Source organism: Brienomyrus brachyistius, unplaced genomic scaffold, assembly GCF_023856365.1.
Source record: "Brienomyrus brachyistius isolate T26 unplaced genomic scaffold, BBRACH_0.4 scaffold140, whole genome shotgun sequence".
NCBI lineage: Eukaryota > Metazoa > Chordata > Actinopteri > Osteoglossiformes > Mormyridae > Brienomyrus > Brienomyrus brachyistius.
This window is the reverse complement of record NW_026042415.1, coordinates 61,609-78,373: the sequence shown is the minus strand read 5'-3', so window position 1 is coordinate 78,373 and position 16,765 is coordinate 61,609. Positions and strand designations below refer to the sequence as shown.

Below are 16,765 nucleotides of genomic sequence, written 5' to 3'. Positions count from 1 at the left end.
CTGAGGCTTCTTGTGTAAAGCACAGCGGAGGCTGCAGTATGTGCAATACTGACCCTTTAATCTGCACCATGATCAATCAGCAGCTAGTTCTGACCTGTCCAGACTGGCACTTCTAGCAAAGCACCCAGGAGGACCGAAACCAAAAGGCTCACATCCTGGTATGACTCAGACATGCTCCCATATCAAGTTTGCATTCACATCTTGCCATGATTCATTTAGGCTACCTCACTCGTACTGAAGGCCGCAGCAGATTGTTTGTATATTTAAAAGCCTTTAGACTAACAATCATTGAGAATCTAGGATCCATCACAGCTGCTGGACTCAACATTAGCAGAGAGAAAAAGGAAATGTCAGTGTTAAGCCCGAACTTCAGAAAACTGCACAAGGGCTACAGTCCCATGAGTAAGTACTGCAGCAGGGAGGAACACCAGCCCCAGCCAGAGAAACCGAGGGGAAAGTCACAGGGACTAGATCAAACAACCCAAGTACAGAAACGCCAGTGAGGGTGACCTGGGTACAGTGAAGAGAGCAGCCACAAACAGCTGCTCTCCCCACAGCAGAAGCCAGAGCTGCCCCCCCCCTTAGCCAATAGGACCAGTGTGGATCCCATGTCATGTGACCACTCAAGCATACCACTTTACAAGAGTGGGGTAATCACTGCTCTTAAACTTTAGAAAGACACTTTAGGCATCACCTGTGCCCATACCAAAGCTTAAAGAGACCCAGACCATCCACAAGATTTGCTGGATTCCAAGTACTGAACAGCCAAAAAAAATCGTTTGGCACAGTCTCAAATCAGGGGAAGGCACAGGTGACGCCTTGAAGAGTAACCGTCAACCACTTACAGAAATTCAGCAATATGTTTACAAGAGATTGCACAAGAAAGCCCATGATTACCTAGATCAATATGAACAAGCCTATTTATCTGCTGAATTACACACATTAACCAGGCTCACCTTTTGAAAGTTAAGGTTTGCAATGGTGATCTGGCACTAACTACACATCAGTCACTGGTGTTCAGGAATGCTGTCGATTTAGTCAGTGGATGGAGCTAAGAGACCTAGGAATTACAACAACATTTGGTGTCCTATTCAAGGGACCTATAGACAGAAGAGTATTATTTATGGAATTTGTTAGAATAAGTCATGTGATCAAGTAACTGAAAGCCAAAGTGCACGTTTGATTCCCACAGATGGGATTGTGCTGAACCCATCTGTGGTACAAGAAGATGGGATCTTCTGAGCCTTAGACCCATACAGGACCCAAGACTGGAGAACATCGGACACTTTGAACAAAAAGGACAAAAGACGAGTGCAGTTTCCCCTTTTTGTTTTGCAGGAGTTGATCAGAAAAACAGCAAATGAAGCATCTAGTGACACATGCAGGCTCTTCCATACAGATTCTGGACAAATGCTTGAATGGCATTTAGACAAAATAAAAATGAACCAAGAAGACTAACCAGCATATAAGCAGCCAAATCAAGCACTCTTCCTATAAACCTGCTTACAGACTTTGCCTTCACAGTACAGCTCCTGTAAAAGAAAAAAGATTGAATACATGTATATTATCTATGCATGAGAGCCCTATTGAAACAGCTGGTGTGCCTCCCCCAGTACCAAGTGGAGCTCATCTCCCTCCAACCAGTGGGTCCAGCCACGGTCGCTCTTCTCCCCCTTCTGCACACAGACTAGTTTGTCACCCATCCAATTTACTTGAGACTGGAACACAAATATAGCACATAGATTAGCATCAGCTGAACTCCTGCATCTCCAGCTTGTATCCTGCCAGCCATTTAAATGATTCCGACTTCATTTACATGAATAGCGAGTCACCCTCATTGAGATCTAGAGGGTTACTCACCTGGCACTTCCTGTTGTCCAGGCCTTTGGTCACCTCCTCAAACTCCTCTCCAATCTTGAAGGAAGATTTGTAGTTCCTTAAGGCACTGACTGTAGTCATGGTGAAGTACTCCCCATCCTGCTCAATGACCTTCTGGGTCTTCAGCAAGCCAGCAACCTTCCTTGTTGCAAAGTCTATTCCTGTTAAGGAAAGCCATACTTCAGGTTGCCAATTTAAACTAGCACCATCCTCATAGGGCAGGTAGAAATATAGAGTCCATGCTGCAGTTTCCCTTCCCAGGCTGAAGCAGTCGCAACAGGCCAGACAGCAGACAGGCTATTTAGAGCATGGAAGCTAGGCACACTACACTAAAGCAGGCAGATGCCTGCCTTCCCCCCCCCCAAATAATTCAGGTTAGACAGGCCAAAAGTTTCTCCCATCATCCAGTAACCAAAACGCTAAGGGAACTCTCCCTCCACATAGACTTTGCTTAAAATTAATCTTACAAAGCATTCTATTATTTAAGAGAACGACAGATTATAGTAGTTTTGTAAGTGACTGTATATTTTAGTAATGATTAAGAAAATATCCTCATGCGATCGCTTTAAGGACCGCCACACAGCAACCCCACTCCAACCTCGGTGAAACCGGCCGAGCTTTTGGGAACGAAACGAAAGATCAGTTTAGCAGTGCAGTACCTCTAGACCTTATGAGTGCTGTTCTGTCGCCGAGACGATAAGAAAACAAAAAAAAAGTCATAATGGCCGAGAGGAAATTCGCCCTCTATTCGGGGGGGAGGGAGGGTCGCTATTAGTGACGATCGATAGACCAAGGCGGCATTATTTGGCTCAGAAGTGCAACCAAGTAAAGGGGGAGAAAATATAAAAATAAAGCGCAAGAGCTTGGAATAGTTACCTTTATACCGCCGTTTACCGTTTCCCCACTTAGTGGCGACACATTTAGGGTTATATTCCATAAGACCTGGTTACTAGCGACGCCCAATTTTAGGTCTATTAAAGACTGCAGCTACAGAGCAACAGGTGGCAGCTAAATGTGCAAGACGACTCCATTCTGGAACCCGAAGTCGGAAAATTAGATTTCAGGGAAAAGCGGTTTAACTCATCATACTCACCGAGTGAAACCATATAGGCATCAAAATCAATATTACTGACCATGTCCCAGGTACCACTGATGTTAACGGCCATATTGATGGATATTGCTGGTTGCGGAATTACCCACACAAACTTACTCAGATCACCTCGGTGGAAACGATATTACGAATCTACCCTGCAACAACTTTTAAAACCGGGTCAAACGAGGTCGCAGCCGACTTTTTTTCATTGACAACAGGTGAACTTACTTCGAAGTAGTTCCATCGCAACTTAATCGTGAGCTTTCGTGCGCTACTACTTAATTATATAATTACTACTTAATTAGCCCATTATTAATCAATAAACCAAGTCAAATAGTCTCAAAACAGATTGCATGCACTTTACATGTACGTCTGTATAATAATAGGGAGCAAAAGTGGTACATCAAGTAAAGTGGGACCCCCAGCAAAAATGAGCCTCAGACGTGCAGATCATAGCCATACGGGGTCGGTACGTCCAGGACTATATATCTGCATCGACGTGCAAATCACGTTCAGGACGTCTGATTACGACCTCACTTTAAGGTATGTAGTTTCATATCCGAACATCTAGTTTTTTGGACATTGTCAATTCAATTTAATGCTCATGAATTCAACCCCCTTTGAATTAAATGGAATTAAAAAAAATATACCATATGCTCCCTCAAATAATTTTCTTAGAAATAGTAAATGTAATCATGATCCCATCCATACATCTACAATTCCACTTGTATATGGCGTAAACCAGGAGTCTCCAGCTCCGGTCCTGGAGAGCTACTATCCAGTAGGTTTTCTATCCTACCTGGCTTCTGATGAACCACACCAGTTCTCAGGAAAATGCCAGGAGCAGGTGTGGCTCATCAGAAGCCAGGTAGGATAGAAAACCTACTGGATAGTAGCTCTCCAGGACCGAAGTTGGAGACCCCTGCGTAAACTGTCTCATCACATTCAGAATTTTTACAGTCTCTAAATTCGAGCAACTGAGTGTTTTGCTTTGCATTTCCATATCCACGCCGCTCGCGGACACTTTTGCGCAAGCGCGGGATTTCAAAATGTGCCAGCAGTTTGATGCGTGGTCGAACAAGCATCCAGCTTGTTAAAGTAGGTAAATAAATTAAGAGAACCAGGTTAATGCTAAGTCATGTTCATGAATTTCCTTCATGTTAGCTTTTTTGGTATTTTTTATAACCAACTTCAACCTGCTGTGGCTAGTTAGCTTGCTAATTGTGACTGAGACCACCAGTTAGCTAACGATAGTGACCACGATAGTTCCAAACGTCCATTTTGCCCAGTTCATCTGCTCTCTGTGCGCAGCACTTAGCAGCTTTAGCTGTGTACTGTTCTGTTGTACATACGTTAAATAAAAGTTTAAGTTAAATGCATGGTGGGACTGTATTTATAAATTAATTTAGCCAAGAGGCACGATATACACGATGTCTAAAATTAGTCTGCTTTTGATAACAGACGTTGAAAAGACCTCCATTATGACTGCATTCGACGTTCAGATGTCGTAAAAAAGACGTCATAAAAACTGTCATTCTGGCTCCTCAGGGGACGTCTTTTCTACGTATCTTTGCGTACGCAGCGAGACATTTAAGCTTTGCCCTATGCTACTTTAAAGAAATCAACAACTAATGAAAACAGTGTATGATGCTACAATGGGGCTTGATTTTCACCAGCTGTCTTTATTTGTGTGAAATGTTTATGATGGATGTGCTTAGAATTTCAATGCGTAGCACGACCGCACGGCAAGTGCACACAGAAATATAATGGTTCTTTAGAAGTTTGTGTGGTTCCACAAAGAACCATTTTATGTAGTGGATGGAACATGTCAATCATATGGTTCTTTGGAATATTAAAGGGTTCTTAATTTGAGTTATTGGATTGGGGGGGGGGGTATAAATTTGCAAAATAATTGTACCTCTCCATAAGGTGCACTGAAAAAAAAAGATTTTTTAAAATTTATTAAAGTGTTACGATCCTCAGTCTAGGGTTGAGGACCGTCAGAAAGGTAAAGGGAAAGGAGAGGGGAAAACGAGACAACCAGGGTATGGGAAAAGGGTACACGGGAAACAAAGGGATTTTTTTTGTATTTATTCACAAAGATTTTCACAAACAATAGGGTAACAGACTTCGGGAATGACACCGCCAAAACAAACAAAACAGCACTACCGAACACGTCCCAAACTAAGCTAATTCTAAACGAAATGAAAAGATGAGAAAACAAGATGACACAAGCCTAACTCCCTAACCAAAACACAGAATAAGCAACACGTACGCAAAACAAAACAGCAGTCACTCCCTACGCACTTAACAGAAACGAACAGCCGAACACACCAAAGCCGAAACACAGTAACCAAAGGGGCGAGGCAAAGAGAGTAGTCAGGAGGAAGGCAAGAGATCAGAACCAGTAAACAATCAAAGGCAAAGGTACCGAAGGGGCAAAGCGAGAGTCGGAGATTAGGAAACCAGAAATCTGTCATACACAAGCAATCCAATAACCAAAACCAACTGTGAGCAGAGCTGCTGCTAATTTCCCGCCACGGCTTTTTCAACACTAGATACGGAAGCAGCGTCGAAGGTTGGATCGTGGCCAGGTCGAAGGGAGCTGGGCAACGAGCAGGATCTGCAGGACAATCCCTCCCCTAACCTTACGGCACGTAACAAAAGATTAAAGTACGTTTTACAAGAGACTAATTAGTTAATTTATTCTTGTGCTTTAACTGATTTGTTTCCTTGATTGAAAGACTCATCCAGCTGTTTCACATTAAGTAACACATACATGGTTACAAGAGACCATTCAGCAAGAATTCAGTGCTCACGTAAAATCCAGGTCCTTTTAATTGAAAAAGTAGTTTACAAATCCTGTTCAAGCTCAAAGTGTCCGGGATGACATGGATTATCTGGTCACCCTAAATACTATGGTTACAAAAAGGTTAAGATCTGAAAATTAGTTAGTATAATACGTCCCCTTGAACTTAATTGAACCTGTTGAATATGTGTTGGGCATAGACACTTCAACTGGGAAAAATGACACTTTTCAGTATATTCCATTGCTAAGAGTATTGGGTTTAGTCTGCATCGACCAAACTACACTGGCATATTATGTCAGGTACTGATGCCCCCAAAAGCTTAAACAGATTTCAGTGATGGTAGAATCTACCAAGATCATAAATTTTTCGACACTAGTGAACCACGTTTGAGAATTCAATTGTACAGTGATTGCTAATCCCTTAGGACCTAAAAAACGTATACAGAACATATCTGCTTTTTATTTTACTGTTGAAAATCTTCTACCAAAACACTGTGCTTTAAGGCATATTCACCTGTTGATACTTGTCAAATACAGGTAAACCTATGGATTAGAAATTTTCTAGAACCATTTATTTGTGATTTGCAGATCTTGGAAACATGGTTTACAACAAATTTTTGAGGAAAGGAAATACAGCATTAAAGGTGGCCTAGACACTGTGTCTGCAGACAACCTCTCATCTCATGCCCTTGCATGTTTTAGCAGCTCGTTCAGTAGTGGAAGGATATGCAGATTTTGTATGTGTCACTATCCGAGACAAATGATGAAGTAAACTGTATTCTTAGGAGACAAGCAACTCATGTGTACCATTTGAAGCGTGTTAAAGAGGATCCAAACTTTTTCAGTGTATTGAGTAAATGACCCATTTCCCTTAGCAAACGGATTAGCAGACAATATCAACAGGCTTATTATTGTTGCATTGTAGCTCAAAAATTAAACATATAGACTAGCTGCATGACTGTTTGTTGTTACAATGTTTTCTGTTTCGAAGGTTACTGTTGTTCTGCTCACTATTCTCATTGCTCACATCTCACCCATATGTTGCAGATGGTCTTTCTCTCTGGTAAAGCTTGTGAGTGCCATGCCCACACATAAATACCAAAGAAAAATCACTTACAATAAATGATTTTGGCCAACAGATGCTGTAGTTTGATGTTCTGTTAAATATTGCTTTGGTCTGAATGAAAAATTCAAGTAATGATTGAAAACATTTAAGAATGCCTCTAATCCTCTCGAATTCTACCATGATTTTTGTGTGTTTTTTTTGCCGTAGATAATAAAGTAGATAGGTCTTCAGTTCTGCAGATGGAGTACTGCATCTGGGCAGATCTGATCCACCCCCAAGTGCTTCTTCATTGGATGGCGTGGAGGTGGGATTGAGGAGGTCTTTGAAGTATTCCTTCCACCGACCCACAATGTCCCAAGCTGAGGTCAGCAGCGCCCCATGCCCACCATGAACAGTGTTGATGCTGCACCGCTTTCCCACCCTGAGACACCGGATGGTGGATCAGAATCTCCTTGAAGCTGTCCAGAAGTCCATGGCCTCGCCAAACTCCTCCCATAGCCGAGTTTCTGGCTCAGCGACTGCCAAAGCCGCATTCCGCTTGGCCCACCGGTACTCATCAGCTGTTGTACGCCAGCGGGTTCGGGTAACTTACGGCCACAGTCCAGTCAGCTGCCTCCACAATGGAGGTGCGGAACATGCCCATTTGGACTCAACGTCCGCCGCGTTCAGCGGGACATGGCCGAAGTTCTGCCAGAGGTAGAAGTCGAAGCTCCTTCTGACAGGGGATTCTGCCAGATGTTCCCAGCAGATCCTCACTCTATGCTTGGGTCTAACCGGTCTGACTAGCGCTTCCCCACCAGTGGAGCCAACCCACCACCAGGTCGTGAACGGCTGTCAGCTCTGCCACTCTCAGGGGACCTAATAGGTGCATGATGGTCTAAAACTCGTGACTGTGGAATTACACAGATTCATTGGGCACGACAACTGATAAACATCATGAAGACGGGAAGCATCGACAGACACAGAGAAGGATAATTCATCAACGAAGCCTTTCCAGCAATTTTAAAAGCCAGATATTCAAATGATGTAATCTCTTGAAAATCAGCAATAGTTGTTTTGACAGAGTCATGATGAATCACCGTCAGACAGGGTTTGGATAAAAAATTATAACCAGGAGATGTAAGCAGACTTAGTTGCAAGTAATCACCAGGTTTTTACCATGTTTCTACAAGGAGCAATATGTCCAGTTGTTTAGAAATAGACAGGTTGTTCAGGAAAGTAGTTTATCCATTAATGACCTACAGTACAGGAGCGCAAGTCAGTATGTAGTCCTTGGTTACTCCAGTCCGGTTCCTGAGCTGGCCCTTTGGATGCAATTTCAGCCTCTTAGAGCTTCCTCCTCTTGGTGGCACTGCTGGCATCCATGTATTTTCTCTTCCTGCCAGCCTTTGCAGTCCCTACATACCACATCAGGGTCCGGTTCCGCGGAGAGCAGTTCCTACAGGTGACGCCTGGGATTCACACCCAACTACTCCATTTCTGAGCAGGAAAATTTAACAAAAATCCAAATTCCATCTAGGATACCAGTCCCAGGCCAGGATAAGTGGACTGAAGATGGAAAGAAGGAAACAAGGGGACTGTGCAAGGGGAAGCTTTGATTGTTACCTGTTTTTTGAGGTGGCCCCTTGGGTGCAATCTCTGCCTCCTCAAGCTTCCTCCTCTTGGTGATGCATTAAGGGGATTCCAAACCAATGGGAAGATGGAAATGGCAAGATGATAAGGCTACAGGATGGGAGAGTGGCAGTGGGGGTTGTGCTTACTCATGCTTCCTTGCATATTTCTGCAGAGGACACAGCACAAAACCTGCGTTCCTCTGCTCACTCTCAGCAGTGTAAAGCCGCCGCTCCTGAATGTAGCTGAGCACCGGGTCAGGCAGCACCCCTTAGGGCGAGCTCACTGCAACACTTTGACTGTCTCCAGCCATTCGGCCTCCCTGCTCTCCCAGCTGTCCACCTCAATCCAGCTGGAGCTCTCTACCGCCAGCTTGGCCATTTCCACCCGATGGCTGGCCTCGATCAGGCCTATCTTCATGTAGCCATCGCCCACTGGTGACAGGATCCCCTTCACCACTTCATACTGTCCTGGGGAAGCCAAGCACAGCACAGGTGTCCTATGTTGAGTACGGTTCATGCTTTTTAACAAAGTAAGTTTTGCATTTAAAACTTTGAGGAGCTAAAAGTTAACACGGCGCTATGAACCAGTCAAGAGGCTGGGTATGTCATACTTAATGTTCCCATTAAAAATGGCAACTTTTTACATGAAACCGGGCCGGCACATGCATTTTGTCAGCAGCTTATGACAGGCCAGTGCGTTGTGTATGAAGGCTAGCAGTACCCGTGTCCTCCAGTTGATCCCATGCCAGTTCAAACATGCGCAGGTGCATGTTCGTCACTGGATTGAAGGAGCCACAAGACAGCAGCACCACCTTTGTTTTGTTCGGTACCTGCAGAAAATGAAATGGGAAACATTACAGAATGACACTAATGTGCATGTAGTCACATGCAGGTTTCTGAATGGGCAGAAGGACAGGGTCCAGTGACGGCACCAGTCTGCTACTGATTTTCTAAAAGCGCAATGACTGATTCCAAACTACCACTCATGTCAATAATTTTTCACTCACCTGCGTCACAGCAGGTACCGGACACTGTGGCCACACCGCAGCGGGCGGCGGATGAGTGCGGCCGACACGTCGTTGGCCACCCACTCCTGCACCACGTGGATGTTGCTGCCGTGTGGCAAGAGGAGGTCGGAGCCCTGGGTGAAGGCTTCCGGATTCGATCCGCCACGGGTGATGCACACCAGTCCAAAGTTGGTGACCACCTCCGCAATTTGCTGAGCCTTCCACAGCCCCGACACCCCGAAGGAGTCCAGGACATCAGCACCACAAAGTAGCATCACCGGAGGAGGCAGCGGAACCATCAGCATTAAATGATGCAGTTCACAGATCCCCAGGGGGAAATCAGGTTACTGAACCGAGTGTGACAGCAGAAGAGCGAAGATTCACACCCAACTACTACATTTCGGGGCAGGAAAAAGCAAACAAGAATCCAAATTCCACCCTAAAGTCATGGTATGGGTGGGGGGACCCATTTCAGGCAGCAGAGGGTGCAAAGAAGAGCATATCCAGGATGGGATACCAGTCCCAGGCCAGGATAAGTGGGTAGAAGGATGGATGGATGGATGGATGGATGGATGGATGGATGGATGGATGTCGGATGTCTCTTCGAGTGTTCCGATAATTTCAACGCCATCAAGGGGAGCGGCATAATACAGGAAAAAGGCAAGGGGACTGTAAGGGGAAGCTTTAATTATTACCCTTTTTTTTTAGGTGCAATTTCAGCCTCCTCGAGCTTCCTCCTCTTGGTGGCACCGCTGGCATCCATGCGTTTTCTTTTCCTGCCAGGCTTTACAGTGCCTACATACCACATCAGTGTCCGGTTCCTGGGAGATCAGTTCCTGCCGGTGATGACTGGGAGCAGATGTCAAAGACCAGTTCAGCCAACAGGGGGTGTAGCGACGCATAGCTGAAAAGTTGGGGTCCTTCTTTCACCCTTAGGGCGAGCTCACCGTAGCACTTTGACTGTCTCTTGCCAGTCGGCCTGCCTGCTCTCCCAGCTGTCCACCTCAATCCAGCTGGAGCTCTCTACCGCCAGCTTGGCCATTTCCACCCGATGGCTGGCCTCGATCAGGCCTATCTTCTTGTAGCCATCGCCCACTGCTGATAAGATCCCCTTCACCACTTCATACTGTCCTGGGGAAGCCCAGCACAGCACAGGTGTCCTATGTTGAGTACGGTTCATGCTTTTTAACAAAGTAAGTTTCGCATTTAAACTTTGAGGAGCTAAAAGTTAACACGGCGCTATGAACCAGTCAAGAGGCTGGGTATGTCATACTTAATGTTCCCATTAAAAATGGCAACTTTTTACATGAAACCGGGCCGGCACATGCATTTTGTCAGCAGCTTATGACAGGCCAGTGCGCCGTGTATGAAGGCTAGCAGTACCCGTGTCCTCCAGCTGATCCCGTGCCAGTTCAAACATGCGCAGGTGCATGTTCGTCACTGGATTGAAGGAGCCACAAGACAGCAGCACCACCTTTGTTTTCTTCGGTACCTGCAGAAAATGAAATGGGAAACATTACAGAATGACACTACTGTACATGTAGTCACATGCAGGTTTCTGAATGGGCAGAAGGACAGGGTCCAGTGACGGCACCAGTCTGCTACTGATTTTCTAAAAGCGCAATGACTTATTCCAAACTACCACTCATGTCAATAATTTTTCACTCACCTGCGTCACAGCAGGTACCGGACACTGTGGCCACACCGCAGCGGGCGGCGGATGAGTGCGGCCGACACGTCGTTGGCCACCCACTCCTGCACCACGTGGATGTTGCTGCCGTGTGGCAAGAGGAGGTCGGAGCCCTGGGTGAAGGCTTCCGGATTCGATCCGCCACGGGTGATGCACACCAGTCCAAAGTTGGTGACCACCTCCGCAATTTGCTGAGCCTTCCACAGCCCCGACACCCCGAAGGAGTCCAGGACATCAGCACCACAAAGTAGCATCACCGGAGGAGGCAGCGGGACCATCAGCATTAAATGATGCAGTTCACAGATCCCCAGGGGGAAATCAGGTTACTGAACCGAGTGTGACAGCAGAAGAGCGAAGATTCACACCCAACTACTACATTTCGGGGCAGGAAAAAGCAAACAAGAATCCAAATTCCACCCTAAAGTCATGGTATGGGTGGGGGGACCCATTTCAGGCAGCAGAGGGTGCAAAGAAGAGCATATCCAGGATGGGATACCAGTCCCAGGCCAGGATAAGTGGGTAGAAGGATGGATGGATGGATGGATGGATGGATGGATGTCGGATGTCTCTTCGAGTGTTCCGATAATTTCAACGCCATCAAGGGGAGCGGCATAATACAGGAAAAAGGCAAGGGGACTATAAGGGGAAGCTTTAATTATTACCCTTTTTTTTTTAAGGTGCAATTTCAGCCTCCTCGAGCTTCCTCCTCTTGGTGGCACCGCTGGCATCCATGCGTTTTCTTTTCCTGCCAGGCTTTACAGTGCCTACATACCACATCAGTGTCCGGTTCCTGGGAGATCAGTTCCTGCCGGTGATGACTGGGAGCAGATGTCAAAGACCAGTTCAGCCAACAGGGGGTGTAGCGACTCATAGCTGAAAAGTTGGGGTCCTTCTTTCACCCTTAGGGCGAGCTCACCGTAGCACTTTGACTGTCTCTTGCCAGTCGGCCTGCCTGCTCTCCCAGCTGTCCACCTCAATCCAGCTGGAGCTCTCTACCGCCAGCTTGGCCATTTCCACCCGATGGCTGGCCTCGATCAGGCCTATCTTCATGTAGCCATCGCCCACTGGTGACAGGATCCCCTTCACCACTTCATACCGTCCTGTGGAAGCCAAGCACAGCACAGGTGTCCTATGTTGAGTACGATTCATGCTTTTTAACAAAGTAAGTTTTGCATTTAAAACTTTGAGGAGCTAAAAGTTAACACGGCGCTATGAACCAGTCAAGAGGCTGGGTATGTCATACTTAATGTTCCCATTAAAAATGGCAACTTTTTACATGAAACCGGGCCGGCACATGCATTTTGTCAGCAGCTTATGACAGGCCAGTGCGCCGTGTATGAAGGCTAGCAGTACCCGTGTCCTCCAGCTGATCCCGTGCCAGTTCAAACATGCGCAGGTGCATGTTCGTCACTGGATTGAAGGAGCCACAAGACAGCAGCACCACCTTTGTTTTCTTCGGTACCTGCAGAAAATGAAATGGGAAACATTACAGAATGACACTAATGTGCATGTAGTCACATGCAGGTTTCTGAATGGGCAGAAGGACAGGGTCCAGTGACGGCACCAGTCTGCTACTGATTTTCTAAAAGCGCAATGACTTATTCCAAACTACCACTCATGTCAATAATTTTTCACTCACCTGCGTCACAGCAGGTACCGGACACTGTGGCCACACCGCAGCGGGCGGCGGATGAGTGCGGCCGACACGTCGTTGGCCACCCACTCCTGCACCACGTGGATGTTGCTGCCGTGTGGCAAGAGGAGGTCGGAGCCCTGGGTGAAGGCTTCCGGATTCGATCCTCCACGGGTGATGCACACCAGTCCAAAGTTGGTGAACACCTCCGCAATTTGCTGAGCATTCCACAGCCCCGACACCCCGAAGGAGTCCAGGACATCAGCACCACAAAGTAGCATCACCGGAGGAGGCAGCGAAACCATCAGCATTAAATGATGCAGTTCACAGATCCCCAGGGGGAAATCAGGTTACTGAACCGAGTGTGACAGCAGAAGAGCGAAGATTCACACCCAACTACTACATTTCGGGGCAGGAAAAAGCAAACAAGAATCCAAATTCCACCCTAAAGTCATGGTATGGATGGGGGGACCCATTTCAGGCAGCAGAGGGTGCAAAGAAGAGCATATCCAGGATGGGATACCAGTCCCAGGCCAGGATAAGTGGGTAGAAGGATGGATGGATGGATGGATGGATGTCGGATGTCTCTTCGAGTGTTCCGATAATTTCAACGCCATCAAGGGGAGCGGCATAATACAGGAAAAAGGCAAGGGGACTGTAAGGGGAAGCTTTAATTATTACCCTTTTTTTTTTAAGGTGCAATTTCAGCCTCCTCGAGCTTCCTCCTCTTGGTGGCACCGCTGGCATCCATGCGTTTTCTTTTCCTGCCAGGCTTTACAGTGCCTACATACCACATCAGTGTCCGGTTCCTGGGAGATCAGTTCCTGCCGGTGATGACTGGGAGCAGATGTCAAAGACCAGTTCAGCCAACAGGGGGTGTAGCGACGCATAGCTGAAAAGTTGGGGTCCTTCTTTCACCCTTAGGGCGAGCTCACCGTAGCACTTTGACTGTCTCCAGCCATTCGGCCTCCCTGCTCTCCCAGCTGTCCACCTCAATCCAGCTGGAGCTCTCTACCGCCAGCTTGGCCATTTCCACCCGATGGCTGGCCTCGATCAGGCCTATCTTCATGTAGCCATCGCCCACTGGTGACAGGATCCCCTTCACCACTTCATACCGTCCTGTGGAAGCCAAGCACAGCACAGGTGTCCTATGTTGAGTACGGTTCATGCTTTTTAACAAAGTAAGTTTTGCATTTAAAACTTTGAGGAGCTAAAAGTTAACACGGCGCTATGAACCAGTCAAGAGGCTGGGTATGTCATACTTAATGTTCCCATTAAAAATGGCAACTTTTTACATGAAACCGGGCCGGCACATGCATTTTGTCAGCAGCTTATGACAGGCCAGTGCGCCGTGTATGAAGGCTAGCAGTACCCGTGTCCTCCAGCTGATCCCGTGCCAGTTCAAACATGCGCAGGTGCATGTTCGTCACTGGATTGAAGGAGCCACAAGACAGCAGCACCACCTTTGTTTTCTTCGGTACCTGCAGAAAATGAAATGGGAAACATTACAGAATGACACTAATGTGCATGTAGTCACATGCAGGTTTCTGAATGGGCAGAAGGACAGGGTCCAGTGACGGCACCAGTCTGCTACTGATTTTCTAAAAGCGCAATGACTTATTCCAAACTACCACTCATGTCAATAATTTTTCACTCACCTGCGTCACAGCAGGTACCGGACACTGTGGCCACACCGCAGCGGGCGGCGGATGAGTGCGGCCGACACGTCGTTGGCCACCCACTCCTGCACCACGTGGATGTTGCTGCCGTGTGGCAAGAGGAGGTCGGAGCCCTGGGTGAAGGCTTCCGGATTCGATCCGCCACGGGTGATGCACACCAGTCCAAAGTTGGTGACCACCTCCGCAATTTGCTGAGCCTTCCACAGCCCCGACACCCCGAAGGAGTCCAGGACATCAGCACCACAAAGTAGCATCACCGGAGGAGGCAGCGGAACCATCAGCATTAAATGATGCAGTTCACAGATCCCCAGGGGGAAATCAGGTTACTGAACCGAGTGTGACAGCAGAAGAGCGAAGATTCACACCCAACTACTACATTTCGGGGCAGGAAAAAGCAAACAAGAATCCAAATTCCACCCTAAAGTCATGGTATGGGTGGGGGGACCCATTTCAGGCAGCAGAGGGTGCAAAGAAGAGCATATCCAGGATGGGATACCAGTCCCAGGCCAGGATAAGTGGGTAGAAGGATGGATGGATGGATGGATGGATGTCGGATGTCTCTTCGAGTGTTCCGATAATTTCAACGCCATCAAGGGGAGCGGCATAATACAGGAAAAAGGCAAAGGGACTGTAAGGGGAAGCTTTAATTATTACCCTTTTTTTTTTAAGGTGCAATTTCAGCCTCCTCGAGCTTCCTCCTCTTGGTGGCACCGCTGGCATCCATGCGTTTTCTTTTCCTGCCAGGCTTTACAGTGCCTACATACCACATCAGTGTCCGGTTCCTGGGAGATCAGTTCCTGCCGGTGATGACTGGGAGCAGATGTCAAAGACCAGTTCAGCCAACAGGGGGTGTAGCGACGCATAGCTGAAAAGTTGGGGTCCTTCTTTCACCCTTAGGGCGAGCTCACCGTAGCACTTTGACTGTCTCCAGCCATTCGGCCTCCCTGCTCTCCCAGCTGTCCACCTCAATCCAGCTGGAGCTCTCTACCGCCAGCTTGGCCATTTCCACCCGATGGCTGGCCTCGATCAGGCCTATCTTCATGTAGCCATCGCCCACTGGTGACAGGATCCCCTTCACCACTTCATACCGTCCTGTGGAAGCCAAGCACAGCACAGGTGTCCTATGTTGAGTACGGTTCATGCTTTTTAACAAAGTAAGTTTTGCATTTAAAACTTTGAGGAGCTAAAAGTTAACACGGCGCTATGAACCAGTCAAGAGGCTGGGTATGTCATACTTAATGTTCCCATTAAAAATGGCAACTTTTTACATGAAACCGGGCCGGCACATGCATTTTGTCAGCAGCTTATGACAGGCCAGTGCGCCGTGTATGAAGGCTAGCAGTACCCGTGTCCTCCAGCTGATCCCGTGCCAGTTCAAACATGCGCAGGTGCATGTTCGTCACTGGATTGAAGGAGCCACAAGACAGCAGCACCACCTTTGTTTTCTTCGGTACCTGCAGAAAATGAAATGGGAAACATTACAGAATGACACTAATGTGCATGTAGTCACATGCAGGTTTCTGAATGGGCAGAAGGACAGGGTCCAGTGACGGCACCAGTCTGCTACTGATTTTCTAAAAGCGCAATGACTTATTCCAAACTACCACTCATGTCAATAATTTTTCACTCACCTGCGTCACAGCAGGTACCGGACACTGTGGCCACACCGCAGCGGGCGGCGGATGAGTGCGGCCGACACGTCGTTGGCCACCCACTCCTGCACCACGTGGATGTTGCTGCCGTGTGGCAAGAGGAGGTCGGAGCCCTGGGTGAAGGCTTCCGGATTCGATCCGCCACGGGTGATGCACACCAGTCCAAAGTTGGTGACCACCTCCGCAATTTGCTGAGCCTTCCACAGCCCCGACACCCCGAAGGAGTCCAGGACATCAGCACCACAAAGTAGCATCACCGGAGGAGGCAGCGGAACCATCAGCATTAAATGATGCAGTTCACAGATCCCCAGGGGGAAATCAGGTTACTGAACCGAGTGTGACAGCAGAAGAGCGAAGATTCACACCCAACTACTACATTTCGGGGCAGGAAAAAGCAAACAAGAATCCAAATTCCACCCTAAAGTCATGGTATGGGTGGGGGGACCCATTTCAGGCAGCAGAGGGTGCAAAGAAGAGCATATCCAGGATGGGATACCAGTCCCAGGCCAGGATAAGTGGGTAGAAGGATGGATGGATGGATGGATGGATGTCGGATGTCTCTTCGAGTGTTCCGATAATTTCAACGCCATCAAGGGGAGCGGCATAATACAGGAAAAAGGCAAGGGGACTGTAAGGGGAAGCTTT

At 47.5% G+C, this 16,765-nt stretch overlaps 2 protein-coding genes across 2 annotated transcripts; both read right to left on the bottom strand.

Annotated features, from left to right (window-relative positions):
- Positions 1-1,312: 1,312 nt before the first annotated feature.
- rbp7a (retinol binding protein 7a, cellular) lies at positions 1,313-3,130 on the bottom strand. Its single transcript, XM_049005002.1, has 4 exons — positions 2,972-3,130; positions 1,861-2,039; positions 1,617-1,718; positions 1,313-1,532 (listed from the first exon to the last, which is right to left on the bottom strand). The coding sequence occupies exons 1-4, from the start codon at positions 3,042-3,044 to the stop codon at positions 1,479-1,481; spliced, it is 408 nt and encodes a 135-aa protein (XP_048860959.1). The 5' UTR covers positions 3,045-3,130; the 3' UTR covers positions 1,313-1,478.
- Positions 3,131-5,728: 2,598 nt separating this feature from the next.
- On the bottom strand, positions 5,729-16,374 carry LOC125727970 (nicotinamide/nicotinic acid mononucleotide adenylyltransferase 1-like). Its single transcript, XM_049004968.1, has 3 exons — positions 16,123-16,374; positions 15,814-15,922; positions 5,729-8,927 (listed from the first exon to the last, which is right to left on the bottom strand). The coding sequence occupies exons 1-3, from the start codon at positions 16,372-16,374 to the stop codon at positions 8,740-8,742; spliced, it is 549 nt and encodes a 182-aa protein (XP_048860925.1). The 3' UTR covers positions 5,729-8,739.
- Between the last annotated feature and the right edge of the window lie 391 nt (positions 16,375-16,765).

What these genes read in the sequence shown, in the direction of transcription:
- rbp7a (XM_049005002.1), bottom strand. Translation starts at nt 3,044, where the DNA reads ATGGCCGTTAACATCAGTGGTACCTGGGACATGGTCAGTAATATTGAT. An exon ending in TGGACAACAGGAAGTGCCAG is followed by an intron (nt 1,719 to 1,860) that starts GTGAGTAACCCT and finishes TTTGTGTTCCAG; the next exon opens with TCTCAAGTAAATTGGATGGG. An exon ending in AGGGAGATGAGCTCCACTTG is followed by an intron (nt 1,533 to 1,616) that starts GTACTGGGGGAG and finishes TTTCTTTTACAG; the next exon opens with GAGCTGTACTGTGAAGGCAA.
- LOC125727970 (XM_049004968.1), bottom strand. Translation starts at nt 16,374, where the DNA reads ATGCTACTTTGTGGTGCTGATGTCCTGGACTCCTTCGGGGTGTCGGGG. An exon ending in CGCTGCGGTGTGGCCACAGT is followed by an intron (nt 15,923 to 16,122) that starts GTCCGGTACCTG and finishes CATTTTCTGCAG; the next exon opens with GTACCGAAGAAAACAAAGGT. An exon ending in GGATCAGCTGGAGGACACGG is followed by an intron (nt 8,928 to 15,813) that starts GTACTGCTAGCC and finishes TGGCTTCCCCAG; the next exon opens with GACAGTATGAAGTGGTGAAG.